Source organism: Myxine glutinosa, chromosome 7 (assembly GCF_964187855.1).
Source record: "Myxine glutinosa chromosome 7, kmMyxGlut1.1, whole genome shotgun sequence".
Classification (NCBI taxonomy): domain Eukaryota; kingdom Metazoa; phylum Chordata; class Myxini; order Myxiniformes; family Myxinidae; genus Myxine; species Myxine glutinosa.
Genome location: NC_136267.1, coordinates 25,365,603 through 25,383,032, shown reverse-complemented (window position 1 = coordinate 25,383,032; position 17,430 = coordinate 25,365,603). Strand labels below are relative to the sequence as shown.

Below are 17,430 nucleotides of genomic sequence, written 5' to 3'. Positions count from 1 at the left end.
ATCCGCAACAATATATAAGCAGGCTCAGCTACAGAAGTGATTTCCCCTACTATTTCCGAAGAACATCGGGCCACCAACTCATGCCGGCGGACGGGACACATTGGTTAACGCCCATCTGAAGCATGACACACATTGATAAATAACCCTGACTGTGAAACACTGGAATGACAGTTTATAACTGGATTGGGATTCCAACCCAGGCGAGACAGCTTGGAAGCAAGCGTGTGTACCTCTTGGTCATCCTGCCAGCCCAATACTCTCGCTGCGGCCTCTCACTTTGTTCACCCTTCTGTCCAGACCCTTCGAGCACCAACACCTTCTTTGCTTTTTTTTTCCCCTGAGACACCTGTCCTCACCATACATCATACATCATAACATATCTCATGTATATACATGGGTCAGGCTTAAAGAAACTCTACCCGGAGAGCGAGCAGCCTGGACGCCATCCCTGGACCATCGACCTGTTCGTCTGCAATCCCGTGTGAGTGTGATGGGCCCGTTGTCCAGGGAGACAAGATAGTCTGAGAGAAAGAGAGAAGAGAGAAAGAAAGAAAAACAAGTACAGATACATTCAAAGTACACCGCCCCCATGCCAAATAATTAAATATCCTACAGCGCGGCATTGCCGGGGCGCCTCTGGCGACCGGCAATACCGCAGTGCAGCTCATTGAGGCTGCATTGGGAGGGAGAGGTGTACACTAATTGATTGATTAATTGTATAATTAAAATCAATAAAAGATTATCACAAAATATTTTCTTAATCAATTGGCTAATAGCATAACTAAACCACTAGTGCTTCATCCGAAGATGTATCTTTTAGAAATGTAATTAAATAAGTCATGAATAAAAAAATTAAATAATTAATTGATTCATCAATAAATAATTAATCGATTAATCAATAAATAATTGATCGATTAAATGATTAATCAATAAATCAAAAATATCCTGATAGCCACATCACCTGGTCACTGTCATGTCCAAATATTAGCTTCCCAGCTCAAAAGGTGCCTGAGATATTGGCCAAATGAGAAAGAAAATAAATAAATGATTAATAATGAAAAGAAATAAATAATAATCATTTAAAAAATAAATTATTAATCAATTTGGTCACAGAACACATAAACCACCACCATTTCATCAGAATCTGTGACTGAAAAAAAAAGAAGTTTTAGTAATTAATCGAATAATTAAATAATTAATCGATTAATTAATTGATGAATCAATAAATCAAAAATATCCTTGATAGCCACATCACTTGGTCACTCATGTCCAAATATTAGCTTCCGAGCTCAAAAGTTGCCTGAGATATTGGCCAAATGAGAAAGAAAATAAATAAATGATTAATAATGAAAATAAATAAATAATAATCATTAAAAAATGAAATTATTAATCAATTCAGTCATAGAACACATAAACCACCACCATTTCATCAGAATCTGTAACTTAAAAAAAAAGAAGAAATTGTCATTAATCAAATAATTAAATAATTAATCGATTAATTGATTAATTAATTAATAAATCAAAAATAGCGTTTGCAGCCAAATCACTTGGTCATTGGCATGTCCAAATATCAGCTTCCTAACTGATAATTAACTGATATCCCTGGTGCTGATATGTGGATGTCCCTGGTGGATGATAACTGATAATCCCTGGTGTTGGGCTAGCGGCTAGGGTGCCGGTTTAGGATCCTAGGATCCTGGGTTCGAATCTCGGTCGATCGCCGAATTAATGCCAGGGGGGTTGACTCAGCCTGTCATCCTTCCGAGGTCGGCTAATTGAGTACCAGTTCACTGGTAATTCCCTGTTTGTCGTTGAAGGCGGCAAAAAGGGTTGGCGTCAGGAAGGGCATCCGGCCGTAAAACATTGCTTCAAAAAGGGGACCAAAAAAACAACAACTACCACGGTCCCCGAAAAGGCCAACCCCCGCTTTGCGGGGAAAAATGGCCTCTAAACGGTGGTTTTTAACTCAAAATGTGCCTGAGATATTGGTCAAATGAGAAAGAAAATAAATAAATGATTAATAATGAAAATAAATAAATAATAATCATTAAAAAATTAAATTATTAATCAATTCGGTCACAGAACACATAAACCACCACCATTTCATCAGAATCTGTGACTGAAAAAAAAAATTTTTTTTAGTAAGTCATCGAATAATTAAATAATTAATCGATTAATTGATTATTTGATTAATCAATAAATCAAAAATATCCTTGATAGCCACTTCACTTGGTCACTCATGTCCAAATATTAGCTTCTGAGCTCAAAAGTTGCCTGAGATATTGGCCAAATGAGAAAGAAAATAAATAAATGATTAATAATGAAAATAAATAAATAATAATCATTAAAAAATGAAATTATTAATCAATTCGGTCATAGAACACATAAACCACCACCATTTCATCAGAATCTGTAACATAAAAAAAAAAAAAATGTCATTAATCAAAGAATTAAATAATTAATCGATTAATTGATTAATTGATTAATTAATAAATCAGAAATAGCCTTTGCAGCCAAATCACCTGGTCATTGGCATGTCCAAATATCAGCTTCCTAACTCAAAATGTGCCTGCGTTAATGGTCAGAAGAGAAAGGAAATTTGATTAATTAAATAAGTACTTAATTAATCGCTAATAATTAAATAACTTCAATTAATTGATTAATCAAAAAACAAAAAATACTGTTTTTGACAAAGGACTTGCTCACTATTGTGCCGAAATTTCAGCTTGCTAGCTCAAAGGATGGATGAGATATCGCCCGGACAAACAAACAAACAACCAAGAAAACAACCAAGAAAACAAACAAGAAAACAAACAAACAACCAGAGTGAAAACTGAGTACTCCCTTTCAGCGTGCGTCACTGCCGAGCCCCCTTCGGTGCCCAACAATGGCGATTTGCAATGCCTGGAGATGGCATAGGAAAGGTGCGGTGTACAAAAAAAACCGAAGAATTTTCCTTGGATGGCTGCACACATAAAGAGGGTGAAATTATATGAAAGTGGGGATTCCAACCCAAGCCAGAAAACAAAAGTGAGAGGGACAAGGAAGTTAAAGAACTAACTTGACACGTGATCCTGGCTGTCGCTAATTAGGCTCGTATTGCGTGCGACACATCTGGATCTGATTGACACATAATTGCGTCATTACAACATATCTGCCCTTTAATTATAACCCCTCCATCCTTTGGGCCTCTCACGGGCGATCTCAGTTACGGCCTTGGCAAGATCGATGGAGACAGCGATCTGTTAGCGTATACACCGCCCAAATGGCTATGTGGAATTCTCTCATGTAGAGATTAAACCCACGTCGTTTGAACTTTGGCCGAGGTCATTATTTACTTTTAATGATGTTTATATACGAATCAAAATGAAGATAATTGGTTTTGGCGTCCTTTCCGCATATCTTGTGGGATTGTGAGTTGGAGAGATGACCGTGATGGCGGGGAGGGGGATGGCATGCTCTCAAGCAGGGATTCAACCCATGTCATTATAAAAGGTCTTTGTCCGAGGTCACCGAGTCCGATTGGTGCAGCTGTGCCGTGATCGGTGCATCCGTTTGTGCAGCACCCGGGAAAATAACGTTATGCGGGAGTCCAAACCTGAAAATACTGGAGGCCAAAGCTGAAATAGGAAAAACGATGTAGCCTATTTTACTCCGGGAGATCCCAGGATTACCCACCCAAAATATCGTTGCGATCGGTCAGCCGTTTTTGCGGTACCTTCGAACGGATGCACAGACAGACAGACAGACGGGCGGACATTTGGTGAATTATAGTAAGATGAAAACATCATGACATTAAGTTAAGACATCGCACCGATTTTAAAATGTAATAAAACGTGGTTCTGAAAGCTGTGTTTCGTTCTCTTCTGAGCCGAGTCCGTTGTATTGTAATTGAAGACCATATAATTATAACCAGGCTAAGTCACATTTTATTTATTTTTTTCCCCGTTTTTCACGTTTTTCACGTTTTTCAAAATATTTTTCACGTTTTTCTCGGAATGACTAAAATGTGACTTAGCCTGGTTATAATTATATGGTCTTCAATTTATATACAACCGAATGCAGCATGAAAACGTGTCTGGAGGGCACCCATTTGGCGCCCCATCGCCGTTCGTACGCAGGGTGGACGCCCCCGTCCGCTCCGCATTCACTACCCCGATGCTGGTATGACCTCAGTTCAAAGCATGATGACAAGAAAATGTGTAATCGATAAGAAGGCCGATATTATTGAAATTTATGTGGAAATTAGAAATCTATGGCAATTGAATTTGCTTGACAACGAAGCACACAAAACAGCACCCTGGCTAGTCTTTAAAAAATATCCATTCCTGGTCTTTGCTTAATGCAAAGTGTGTACCAAAGAAATCGACGACCGGAAACGTGGTTGTCGCTCTTGACAATTACAGGGACTATTCTAAACATAAATAACCGTTTCGGATTACCAGGTACTTGTTACATTTGTGGGTGGAAGACCGTTTTTGTATGGTTAAGGTATTGGCATATTACATTTGTATTAAGTACATCTTTATGGCTAAATGGCCTCTGTATTATGTAACTGTGAGGGGACGTGCTTTGTTGAAGATTTAATGCTTCGTTAGGCCATAAGGGTGTCTTGTGTATGTGTTCCCTTATGTCTGAACCTAAGTGAACCCTGGAGAGGTCGCCTGAGAACCAGCATGGCGTCCCATGTGTTTCCTTGCTAGAACCATTAGCGTGTGTAATTGTGCACTTTTTATTCTTTGGTGCATTGTTTGTGTTTCAGGTCAGTTGAAATCCTTTGGCTTGTTGAAGCCGTCTGTTGCAACACGATAGTCGACGATGCTTCACCCACAACACAATCCGCCACAAACGAGCCTTAAAGATCATGAGCCGACATCGTCCAAAATGCAAAGGCTATGGTTTTGCTTGTCACTACAGGAAATTTTCCGTCGTTGCCGCAAGTGCCAAAACTTATTTGTCCTCAAAAGCTTTGGCTCATGATAAAAGTCGACCTTTATCAACTCTCAGTTGACAGTGTTGACTTCTTATAAACTGTCCCATGGGCTAATCATATCTTGCAAAGATAAAGCTGAAGGAGCTGCGCTCCAACGCGAGTCGAAAGAATTGACGCGACCAAAGACGGAATTCGTCCGAGTTGCTTTATTGAAACAAAACAGCTCAGGTATTCTGACAAGCCCGTTTATCGGGCAGCAATATATATACACATCTATGCCGGGGCGTTTGCCCGGGAAAACCGAGACCGGGCATGCCCGTGTGTCGAGGGCGAGTCCTGGAAAGGCGAGTCTGGACATGCCCGGGCGTCCTGGACGTGGCCTGGCAAGTCGAGGCTGGGCGTGCCCGAGCGCTCGGGGCGAGCCCTGGAAAGGCGAGAGCGGGCATGCCCGGACGCTCTGGGCAAGCCCTGGAAAGGCGAGTCTGGACATGCCCGGGCGTCCTGGACGCGGCCTGGCAAGTCGAGGCTGGGCGAGCCCTGGAAAGGCGAGAGCGGGCATGCCCGGGAAAGACGAGACCGGGCGTGCCCGGGAGGTTCGGGCATGCCCGGGAACAGCGAGTCCGGGGATGCCCAGGAGAGGCGCGTCTGGGCCCGTCTGGACGAGCCCGGCATGGCGATCGCGCCCTGGCCGCGTCCTGGCAGGTGCAAGGCGATTGTGTACATTCAGCGGGAACCGCTACACACTCCCCTCCAGAATCGACCTGCACCGGCAGGGTCAATTTAAGGGGGGTCCGGATGACCCGGCTGAAGCGACCCCTGGAGGGTCGTGGGGGGGGGTCCGATCTGGTGGTGGGTGGTCGAGCGGGGGGAACTGTGGACAGGGGGCGGCCTGGCCGCGGAGGAAGGGCCAACCGTGGTGGTCGGTCGACGTCCACGTGCGCCGGTTTGAGGCGGTCCACAGATCCGGTCCGACTGGCCGCCGACGTCAACGACGAAGGACTTGTCGCCCCGTCGCAGGACCCGGAAGGGCCCGTCGTACGGCGGCCGGAGTGGCCCCCGGTGCGCGTCATGACGCACAAAGACGTACTCCGCTGTGCGAAGCGCCGGGGGGGACGTAGGACTGGGGGCCACCGTGGCGGGACGTTGGCACGGGGGCAAATCGTCGGGCGGCCTCCTGGAGGTCCGAGCGCTGGTGTGCGGCGGACCAGGGACTGGTAGCGTCGGGCACGAACTCACCCGGGACGCGGAGCGGCTGGCCGTAGACGAGCCCGGCGGCGGACACCCGGAGGTCCTCCTTGGGGGCCGTGCGGAGGCCCAAAAGGACCCACGGCAGCCGGTCGGTCCAACCGTCGTCCTGAAGGCCGGCCATGAGTGCGGCCTTCATGGAGCGGTGAAACCGCTCGCACATCCTGTTGGCTTGGGGGTGGTAGGCCGTGGTGCGGTGCAGCGTGACCCCCAACGAGCGGGCGACCGCGCCCCAAAGTTCGGACGTGAACTGTGGGCCGCGGTCGGACGAGATGTCCGCCGGTGCGCCGAAGCGCGCGACCCAGGTGGGGATGAACGCCTGCGCCACGTCGGCGGTGGTGGTGGAGGTGAGGGGCACGGCCTCCGGCCACCTGGTGGTCCTGTCCACCATGGTGAGCAGGTGGGTGAACCCCCGCGATGGGGGCAGGGGACCCACCAGGTCCACGTGGACGTGGTCGAAACGCCGTGCAGGCACGGTGAAAGGTGCTAGCGGGGCCTGAGTGTGGCGGTGGACCTTGGCAGGCCGTGCAGGCGTTGGCCCAGTCGCGGACGTTCCGTCGAAGGCCGTGCCAGACGAAACGCGCCGACGAAAGCTTCTGAGAAGCTTTCCGGCCCGGGTGAGAAAGGCCGTGGATGGAGGCGAAGATGCGGCGCTGCCAGGAAACGGGCACGATGGGGCGAGGCTGGCCCTGGGAGACGTCGCAGAGCAGGACGGTGCCCGCGAAGGGGATGTCGGCCAGGCGGAGGCCCGTGTCCGCCGCCCAGAGGGCCTGCACCGAGGTGTCGGTGGTCTGGTCGGCCGCCATGAGCGCGAAGTCCACGCCGAGGTGGACCGCGTTCGCGCTGGCCCGAGAAAGACAGTCGGCCACGGCGTTGTCTTTGCCGGCGACGTGCCGGATGTCCGTGGTGAATTCCGACACGGCGGAGAGGTGGCGCTGCTGGCGGGCCGACCACGGCTCCGTGACTTTGGCCATTGCGTAGACCAACGGCTTGTGGTTGACGAAAGCCGTGAACGGGCGGCCCTCCAGGAGGTGTCGGAAATGGCGAACGGCCAGGAATAGACCGAGCAGCTCGCGGTCGAACGTGCTGTATTTTAACTCGTTCGGCCGGAGTTGCCGCCTGAAAAAAGCGAGTGGCTGCCAAACCCCGTCCACCCATTGTTCATGGACGGCGCCCACCGCGTAGTTGGAGGCGTCCGTAGTGAGGGCGATGGGTGCGTTGAGCACCGGGTGAGCCAGCAGCGTTGTGTCGGCGAGGGCCCGTTTTGCGCTCGCGAAGGCCGCGTCCATGGCCGCGGACCAAACGATGTCATGCTTGGCCGGCTTGCCCCGGAGGGCCTCGTAAAGAGGCCGCATGAGCTGAGCAGCGCGGGGCACAAATCGGTGATAAAAATTCACCATGCCGAGGAACTCTTGTAGGGCCTTGATGGAACGGGGACGCGGGAACGTGGTGATGGCCTCGACCTTGGTCGGCAGCGGCACGGCCCCGGTCTTGGTGATGCGGTGGCCCAAAAAGTCAACGGTCGTCGTGCCGAAGTGGCATTTGGCCGGGTTGACAATTAAGCCGTGCTCGCTGAGGCGACCGAACAGTGTTCGGAGGTGGAGGAGGTGCTCGGCGCGGGACGTGCTGGCGACGAGGATGTCGTCCAGATAGACGAAAAGAAAAGGCAGGTCGCGCAGCACGCCGTCCATTAAGCGCTGGAACGCCTGGGTCGCGTTCTTGAGGCCAAACGGCATCCTCAAAAATTCGAACAGGCCAAACGGCGTGATGACGGCCGTCTTCGGGACGTCGGCCGCCTGGACAGGTACCTGGTGGTATCCCCGTATCAGGTCAATTTTGGAAAATATGACCCGTCCCGCCAAATGGGCGGAAAAGTCCTGGATGTGCGGGATCGGGTACCTGTCGGGGGTGGTAGCGTCGTTGAGGCGGCGGTAGTCGCCACACGGGCGCCATCCGCCCCCCGGCTTTGGCACGATGTGCAGTGGTGAGGCCCACACGCTATTGGAGCGCCGCACGATGCCGAGGTGCTCCAACGCGTCGAACTCGGCCTTTGCCACGGCGAGCTTGGCCGGGTCGAGGCGGCGGGCCCTGGCGTAGACCGGCGGGCCCGTAGTGGGTATGTGGTGCTCGATCCCATGCCGCACCGCGACGGCCGAAAACGTCGGCAGCATGAGGGCCGGGAATTCCGCGAGCAGGCGAGCGAACTCGTTCGCCGTCGTGAGGGCGCACGCCAGTTCGGTCGGCACGGAGCTGCTCATCGTGCACGCCAGGGAGCTGAAGGTCTTGGCGTTGACAAGGCGACGTCGTTTGACGTCGACAAGCAGCCCGTGCACGCAGAGGAAGTCGGCGCCCAGCAAAGCCAAGGGGACGCAGGCGGTCACAAAGGTCCACTGAAAGCGCTGGCTGCCGAAGCAGAGGGTGACGTCGCGCGGGCTGAAAGTGCGTATGGCCGAGCCATTAGCAGCGACCAAAGAGGGGCCGCAAACGGCGTCCCGCCTGTCCTGCTCGGAGGCGGGTATGACGCTCAGTTGGGCGCCGGTGTCACAAAGGAAACGCCGCCCGGACGCTTTGTCCCGAATAAAAAGCAAGTTGCCCGAGTGGCCGGCGCTCATGGCTGGGAATGAACACCGGCCCGGCCGTTTCCCGACTTGCCGAAAGTGCACGGGGGTCGGCACATCCGAGCCTTGTGTCCGAACCTGGCGTGGTAATAACACCACGCCTGGTCAGGTGGAGGCCCCGGCCGTCGTGTCGGAAGAGGTCGGCACGGCGTGGCGGCCGCCAGTTGCACCGGCAGTTCGGCCTCCAACCGCGCAGGGCGCGTGGGCGTCGCCTCGGATGGCGGCAGGCTCCAGGTAGCCGCGCCGATGTGTTGGCCCGCCGAGGAGATCTTATCGGCTTCCCTGGCGAGGGCGCGGGGATCGGTGATCGTGCCAGCCAGGGCGAGGCGTACCGGGTGAGGCATCTGGCGAAGGAACAGCTCGCGGAACAGAAAATCCGGAGAGTGCTCACCGAGCAACGAGAGCATATAGTCCATGCGCTCGGACGGGCACGTGTCGCCGAGCTCGGGCAGCTCGGGCAGGTCGAGCAGGCGCCGTGCGCGTGCCACCGGTGAGAGGGCGAAAGCGTCGAGGAGGAGCGTCTTCAGCGCGTCATACTTGTCAGCAGCCGGCGGGTGCTCGAGGAGGCTCAGGGCGCGGGCCGCGGTGGCAGAACCGAGCGCTGCCACGACGTGGTGGAAGCGGGTGTCGTCCGCGGTGATGCCTCGCAGGGCGAACTGGGAGTCCGCCTGGGCGAACCAAACAGCCGTGTGAGCCTCCCAGAAGGTAGGCAGTTTAAGAGTCACTGCCGTGTCCATGTCGGTAGGTCACCAGTGAAGGAGCTGCGCTCCAACGCGAGTCGAAAGAATTGACGCGACCAAAGACGGAATTCGTCCGAGTTGCTTTATTGAAACAAAACAGCTCAGGTATTCTGACAAGCCCGTTTATCGGGCAGCAATATATATACACATTTATGCCGGGGCGTTTGCCCGGGAAAAGCGAGACCGGGCATGCCCGGGTGTCAAGGGCGAGTCCTGGAAAGGCGAGTCTGGACATGCCCGGGCGTCCTGGACGCGGCCTGGCAAGTCGAGGCTGGGCGTGCCCGAGCGCTCTGGGCGAGCCCTGGAAAGGCGAGAGCGGGCATGCCCGGACGCTCTGGGCAAGCCCTGGAAAGGCGAGTCTGGACATGCCCGGGCGTCCTCGACGCGGCCTGGCAAGTCGAGGCTGGGCGTGCCCGGGCACTCTGGGCGAGCCCTGGAAAGGCGAGAGCAGGCATGCCCGGGAAAGACGAGACCGGGCGTGCCCGGGAGGTTCGGGCGTGCCCGGGAACAGCGAGTCCGGGGATGCCCAGGAGAGGCGCGTCTGGGCCCGTCCGGACGAGCCCTGCATGGCGATCGCGCCCTGGCCGCGTCCTGGCAGGTGCAAGGCGATTGTGTACATTCAGCGGGAACCGCGACAAAGCGATCTATTCCATGCAGCAGAATAAGTTTTCTCTGAACATTGACGAAGCAACCAGCTCAAACTATCGTGTTCTTGCTGTACTTGTTAGCTACTTCCAGTCGACAAAAATTTCTTATTCATCATTTGGAATCCATAAGTGTCATCGAAGTTGGCAGTGAAACCCTAATTTTAGTACTTTACAAGATGTTTAACCCATAAAGAGCTGGTTTCCCATAATTTACTGCTTACTCAGCCAGAAATGCTTTTTTGTAATCGGCTTTTCTCCACCAATTAGAAGCAACATTTCATAAGTTTCCCGGGTGTTATGCATTGTAAGAAAGGTAATTATTCATTCTTTGGGTTGACGGCAGTTTAAACTCATTTGCATACACGTCTCTGGCATGATTGTGGCCTGACGCGCTTTATACGTTAAGGATGATGATATGCCTTAGGAAAATCTTATTTCAAATATTGATGCCCGATATCCACGATGATTTTAACTGGCCGGTGGATCAACGAGAAGCATTGCACTGTCGAGTCTTCGAAAAATATGCTATCTTCTATTTATGCGCTGTCCTTGTTCGTGCGAAGCATACCATTCCACCACCCACAGGTGAGTTTCAGTGTGTGATATGTTGATCAACACAGTCCGCCTCTTTGATGGCTACACTATCTTCTTTGCACCATTTCAGTCAGCCATGGTGACCACGATTTACAAGGATGTTGTAGATGTGTTTTTGAAGCACAAAGTGAGTGGAGGAAACAAAAAGAGCATCAATAAAATCATGCCTCCCCTCAACCCCCCTGCCCTTGCCCCCCTCGCACCCCCTCCAAGCCCTCATTCCTCAAAAAAAAAACGTGGTAGCACATACACCACATGACCAAAAGTATGCGGACACCCCTTCTAATTAGTGGATTTGGTTATTTGAGCCACACCCATTGCTGACAGGTATATATAAATCAAGCACACAGCCATGCAATCTCCATAGACAAACATTGACAGTAGAATGGGCCATACTGAAGAACTCTGTGACTTTCAACGTGGCACCGTCATAGGATGCCACCTTTCCAACAAGTCAGTTCATCAAATTTCTGCCCTGTTAGAGCTGCCCTGGTCCACTTTAAGTGTGGTTATTGTGAAGTGGAAACGTCTTGGAGCAACAACAGCTCAGCCCCGAAGTGGTAGGCTACACAAGCTCACAGAACGGGACTGCCGAGTGCTGAAGCATGTAGCACGTAAAAATCGTCTGTCCTCAGTTGCAACACTCACTACCGAGTTCCAAACTGCCTCTGGAAGCAACGTCAGCACAACAACTGTTCGGCGGGAGCTTCATGAAATGGGTTTCCATGGCCGAGCAACCGCGCATAAGCCTCAGATCACCATGTACAATGCCAGGCATCGGCTGGAGTGGTGTAAAGCTCGCCGCCATTGGCGGTTCGGGTGTCCACATGCGCTGAAGCAGTGGAAACCCATTCTCTGGAGTGATAAATCACGCTTCACCAACTGGCAGTCCGACGGACGAATCTGGGTATTGTGGATGCCAGGAGAACGCCATCTGCCTGAATGCATAATGCTAACTGTAAAGTTTGGTGGAGGAGTAATAATGATCTGGGGCTGTCTTTTATGGTTCGGGCTGGTCCCCTTGGTTCCAGTGAAGGGAAATCTTAACGCTACAGCATGCAATGACATTCCAGATGATTGTGTGCTTCCAACTTTGTGGCAACAGTTTGGGGAAGGCCCTTTCCTGTTTCACCATGACAATGTCCCCGTGCACAAAGCGAGGTCCATACAGAAATGGTTTGTCGAGATCGGTGTGGAAGAACTTGACTGGCCTGCACAGAACCCTGACCTCAACCCCATCGAACACCTTTGGGATGAATTGGAACGCCAACTGTCACACACCCAAACTGTCCACCAAATTTCGTCTGACTCCGTCCATAAATTTTTGAGATATCCTGATCACAGACAGACAAATAAATAGGGGTGAAAACATAACCTCCGTCCACCTTCGTTGTCGGAAGTAATGATGACAAACGAAGGAAAAGAAAGGAAGCCCAATATCAGAGAACATCTTTTACCAGAGATGAAAACCTTGTTTGGTCATGCATGGAATGGTTTTTAGAAAATCATCTCAAATGTTCAAACCAGCTGTTTGTAACAATCTTTGTGGTACATTGAGTAATATTACTTAGAAAGCATTATAAATTCAGCTTTTTTTCTTTTTTACCAAGTATCAGTGAAAACGTTTATTTTGCATTTTGGCTCTCTGTAGTGTTTATTTTCCTGAGGAACTATGTGGTGTTGTTTTAGGCGAAGGAAACCAAGATTGACAAGTTCCGTGATAAACAGAAGCAACTAACTACAAAGTTCATCAGCATATTTGTCAAATCTGAGCCTTCACAAGACATGACCCCAAACAAACTAGCAAACATCATCTGCGTCTGAGGGATATTTTCATAGGTACCCACGCAATGTGAGCACACGCCCACACAGGCACGCACAGGTTATCCTCGTAAAGAATGACAATGACAAGTTGGTGACTTACATTAAATGTAGCATCCCTTTGTTTGCAAACTTTACCCTGTAGCGGGGCAGCATGAACACACCATGTTCTACCTGAACAAGCTGCCATCATTATTGCAAACCTTGTGAAAGAAGAAGAAAAGGATGACTGATTTGGAAGTGAGGGCCCACACCATTGATGACAAGCTGCCTGGTCCCCTTGCCTGTCAAGATAGGAAATTAAACTTGTGCGAGGGAGTGGGCCTGGCTGGAAGATACCCACTTCTTTCTAACAGGGTGAATGAAGGCCCTATAATACTCTTGTTTACATCATGGCCCTATAATTACAACCTTCTTCTGAAAAACAAACCATGCGTTTCACTAGTGCTGAAATTGCCTTCTTTATCAAAAATTTAAGTTGAAGTGGTTTTAATATAATTCCTAGATTTCTCACCTGGATTCCTTGAACTCTACCAGAGCTGCAGTCAATGAATATGTAGAAGTTAAGAAGCATTAGTATTAGACATTGAGAGGGATCTTGATACCAGACAGTATTTCTTCAGAGCAATATGGATCTATATTTATTTATATCGTTTCCATCTGTAATGGATATTTGTATTTTTAAAATGATTTATGATTATGATAAGTATTCCAATAAGTACAAATGAAAAGCTTATATGGCATTTAATTAGCCATCACTTGAGTCGCAATAAATTTTTCGCTCATAAGGAAGAATCGAACACCGCACAACCATTGTAGACCTTGGATGCTAATTGTAAGGTTTCTAAGAGTACTGACTTTTTCTTCCATCTTTCTGTGCTTTGTTTCCAAATGATTCAGTGGATGAAGGACATGTGGCAGTCTGACTCTTGTTACCTCAACTATGGTGTTGATGGCTCCTATTGCTCCTTCATCATCTACCTTGGTGAAGTATGTTCTTCCGCTTTTACTGACGATGCTCCCTTGCAGCCCTAATTCTTTAAAAAATGAGTTCAAAGCAAGAGATTGATAGCCAAGGTATGGGGCATGCTCAAAAGGTTCTCGGAATGATGGTACTTCATCATAGTCCAAGAAACGTTACCTTTTTAAATGTATGATTGAACAACCCATCATTAATAACTGAACAATCCATCATGAATAAAGAAATGTTTTTCTTACTAATCGGATACAACTTGTTTATTGGAGAAAAAAAACATACTTGTACGTATAGATGTATGGCTTGTTACTTGGAACATATTTATCTGTCTTTGACATTGTTTGTCCGTCTCTGTGGCCCAGCGTCATCGAAATCATATATAATTTTGGAGAAGAGAGCAAATACCTATTTATGGGGGTCAAACCCCCCGAGACACCCTTGATGAGCGCAGATTTTGATGGGGCCAATGCACCTTCGTTAGGTGCTTGTGGCCAAGATGAATTGAAATAGTGTGTGTAGTTTAGGAGAAGAGAGCAGAATGGCAACAAGAAGAGGATGGCAATTTAGGAGTGGTCTCCATGACCCCCTCCCTTTACTCGCCCATATTTGACGATGCAACTCCGGGGAGCTCGACAAACAGTAACCACTCTTATTCTCCATGTTTTAGTGCAAACATGTGATGCCTTCTCCCATTATGATGACATGGATGCCTTCTCCCATGTCATTGATAACAATCAGGCAGTGTCTTAAAATGTTGCGAATGTCACTGAAATCCAAGTCTAATTGTTTTATTTCCAGCCAAAGAGCATCTGACTGATCCAGGATCTGTGTCTGTACATACCTAATGTTATGCAAACCTGTGTCAAAAGCTCATTGGGATTCTCATTCGGTGAGCTAGCAGGCCAATCAATATCGACCACGCTCTCTTCAAAATACTTCTGCACAATATTGACCCTGTGAGATTCAGATTTCATTAAATTCCCTTTTTGTCTGTCTTGTAGTATTGACATTAACTTGGCCCAAAGCATTTTCTGTTTTTTATTTATTTATTTATTTTTTACAATGTCTAGATTTACTTTTATAAAGCATGATTTTTGAGCTTATCGTGCAGTGCAGGACATTTGTTTGCTGCTGTTTACCAACATCAATAATACCAGAACATAAATTGGCAATTTAAGTTGTACCCTTATAAAGCTGCAATGTTTTAAACATGTCTGTAATGCTTGACTCATTTACAACCCAGTGTTAATTACTTGTTTCTATCAGGCCGGAAATCCTTCATGAAATATCTATACTGTGCTATTAGTTGCTGTTCACTTTTGTAAGATTCCAATCGATCCTCTTGTTTGCGCACGGGCAGATGGTTTAATGCATTGTAATGGGGAATGGGATAAGCAATTCGAAAACAGATGATAGAAAATTGGATGTGATTAAATCCTTCTTTGCTCTTTCCAATTCTTCCAAACTTATTGATATTCTGCAGGACTAGTATGAAGCATAATCCATAACCTTGATTCTTTTTATTCCATTTATTATTTACTAGCAGGGGGCATTGCATAGTGCTTTTGTAATCCTGTTGGCATTTTGAATATATATGATGTATTGATGTATATATTCAAAATATATATATATTATATAAATATAATATATATATTCCAAAAATAGAAAATATATATATGTTATCTATCTATAATTCCAGTAATCTCTGTGTGTATGTTTGTATGTTTGTATGTATGTATGTATGTTTGTCTGTGACCGCTGTTTCTCGACAACTACCGGTCCGATATACTTGAAACTTGCCAGGTATATTGCTGGGGACCCGAGGATGTGCCTTTTCAAGGTTTGAAATTAATCGGACAAGTAGTTACCGAGCTATGGCGATTTAGCCGTTCGCCGTTCGCTTTGGCGTTGCGAATGGACCAAACCATTTCATGTAAATAGAGGGGGGGGTTCTGTGGTCGTTGCGAATGGACCAAACCATTTCATGTAAATAGAGGGGGGGGATTGTCACCGTACTCGCAAGCCGTTCGCCGTTCGCTTTGGCGTTGCGAATGGACCAAACCATTTCATGTAAATAGAGGGGGGGGGATATAATTTTAGATATATATATAGTACGGGCATATATATAGTACGGGCATGCCCTAGTATTTTCAATTTTAGAAACAGGAATCAAATTCCTGTGAGGGGCTAAGTGTGAAAAAATTCTGACGATGCAGGGCTCGAACCAGGAACCTCCATTGATTACGCGATTACGTATATATATAATATATATATATATATATAATTTTTTTTTTTTGTGGGGACCTAAAGCACTTTCCTACACACAAGGAATGGGGTCGGAGATAATTTAATATCTCCCTTTCACACACATAGCTACAAAGGCTTAGGCACTGTAGAGCAATATTTTTTTTTTGTTTTTTTTGTTTTTTTGGTTTATTTTAATCCAACTTTCTTTTTCAAATTTTTTGAAAATGTTTTTACCTAAAACACTCCCCAGCATTCACTGATAAACCTCCAAAAGCTTGATGATCCTTTTGCCCATCTCAGAAAATTGGGGACAGATGAACATCTCTCTAAAACTTATAGATGTAATACCTTTCTTTATATTCTGTTAATGTTGTGATAACACAAGGACCAACTGTAGCATCAACAAGATTTACAAAAAATAATCGTGGGACGTTTCACGCAGATGATCTTTACTTGTTCTCACTTCACCAACAACTTTTTAGCATCGATTAAGTTATGTAATTATAAATATTAACAGTTTGCGTGATTGGTAGAATTATAATTACTAGCAACGGTACCCGCCCTATGGGTGGGGCTTCAATTGGGAGGCCCAAATGAAAAGGCAAAATATCAGAAGGCTTTTTTTATATTTTAAGCGATTCATATAAACATCCGTTGAATCATATCACACGCAAATCATCAAAATCTAAACAGTACATGGCGCCAATTTTGAAAAAAGTTTGAATTCTGCAAAACGGAAGCGGCCGCTACACCTCTTTCTCAGTCGCTTTGCACACGCTGCCGTGTTACTTCAGAGCCGCACGTTTATATAGGAAGAGTTCATCAGGAGTTTTTGTCAAACCTCGACTCTGATTCTGCAACTGGACCAGATGGCATCAGCCCACGGGTCCTAAAATCCTGCTCTGCCGCTCTATCTCACCCTCTCTCTGTTCTTTTCACCCTATCTTTTGCTCAAGGTCATCTGCCAGCATCCTGGAAATCAGCAAACATTACCGCTTTTCACAAAAAAGGTGCAAAAACAGATCCTTGCAACTACAGACCAATCAGTCTGCTCCCAATCAATCAATCAAAATCAATCAATCAGCAAAGTCATGGAATCCATCATTGCTTCGGATATGAAATCTTTCCTCTTCTCCAATGGCTTGATCTCTGATCATCAATTTGGTTTCAGACCAGGTCACTCTACTCTGGACATGCTGCTTCTGCTGTCTCAACAATGGATGGAGGTCCTCAATGCCAAACAGGAAATTAGAGCTGTCTCCCTTGACATATCACGTGCCTTCGATACGGTCTGGCACCCAGCTCTGCTCACCAAACTCTCCTCCTATGGTATCCATGGAAATCTCCATGCATGGCTTGCGGACTTCCTCTCTGGTCGTAGTCAACGTGTGGCCCTGAATGGATTTCTCTCATCTCCCCTTCCCGTTCAGGCTGGAGTTTCCCAAGGCAGTGTGCTGGGCCCTGTGCTTTTTCTGGTCTTTATCAATGATCTCTCCGACTCTCTGGAAAATCCTCTGTATCTCTTTGCTGATGACTCCACTCTCTGCCGCTCCATTCCTCATCCCTCAGATCGGCAGTCTGCAGCCTCCTCACTCTCTGAAGACCTGGA

General features: G+C 47.9%; 1 protein-coding gene across 1 annotated transcript in view; it reads left to right on the top strand.

Annotated features, from left to right (window-relative positions):
• MGAT5 (alpha-1,6-mannosylglycoprotein 6-beta-N-acetylglucosaminyltransferase) overlaps positions 1–17,430 on the top strand; it is a 127,926-nt gene that overhangs the window by 42,819 nt on the left and 67,677 nt on the right. Inside the window, exon 5 of the mRNA XM_078781378.1 lies at positions 13,499–13,588. Within this exon, the coding sequence (XP_078637504.1) occupies positions 13,499–13,588 (90 nt within the window). The remainder of the gene's footprint in view (positions 1–13,498; positions 13,589–17,430) is intronic.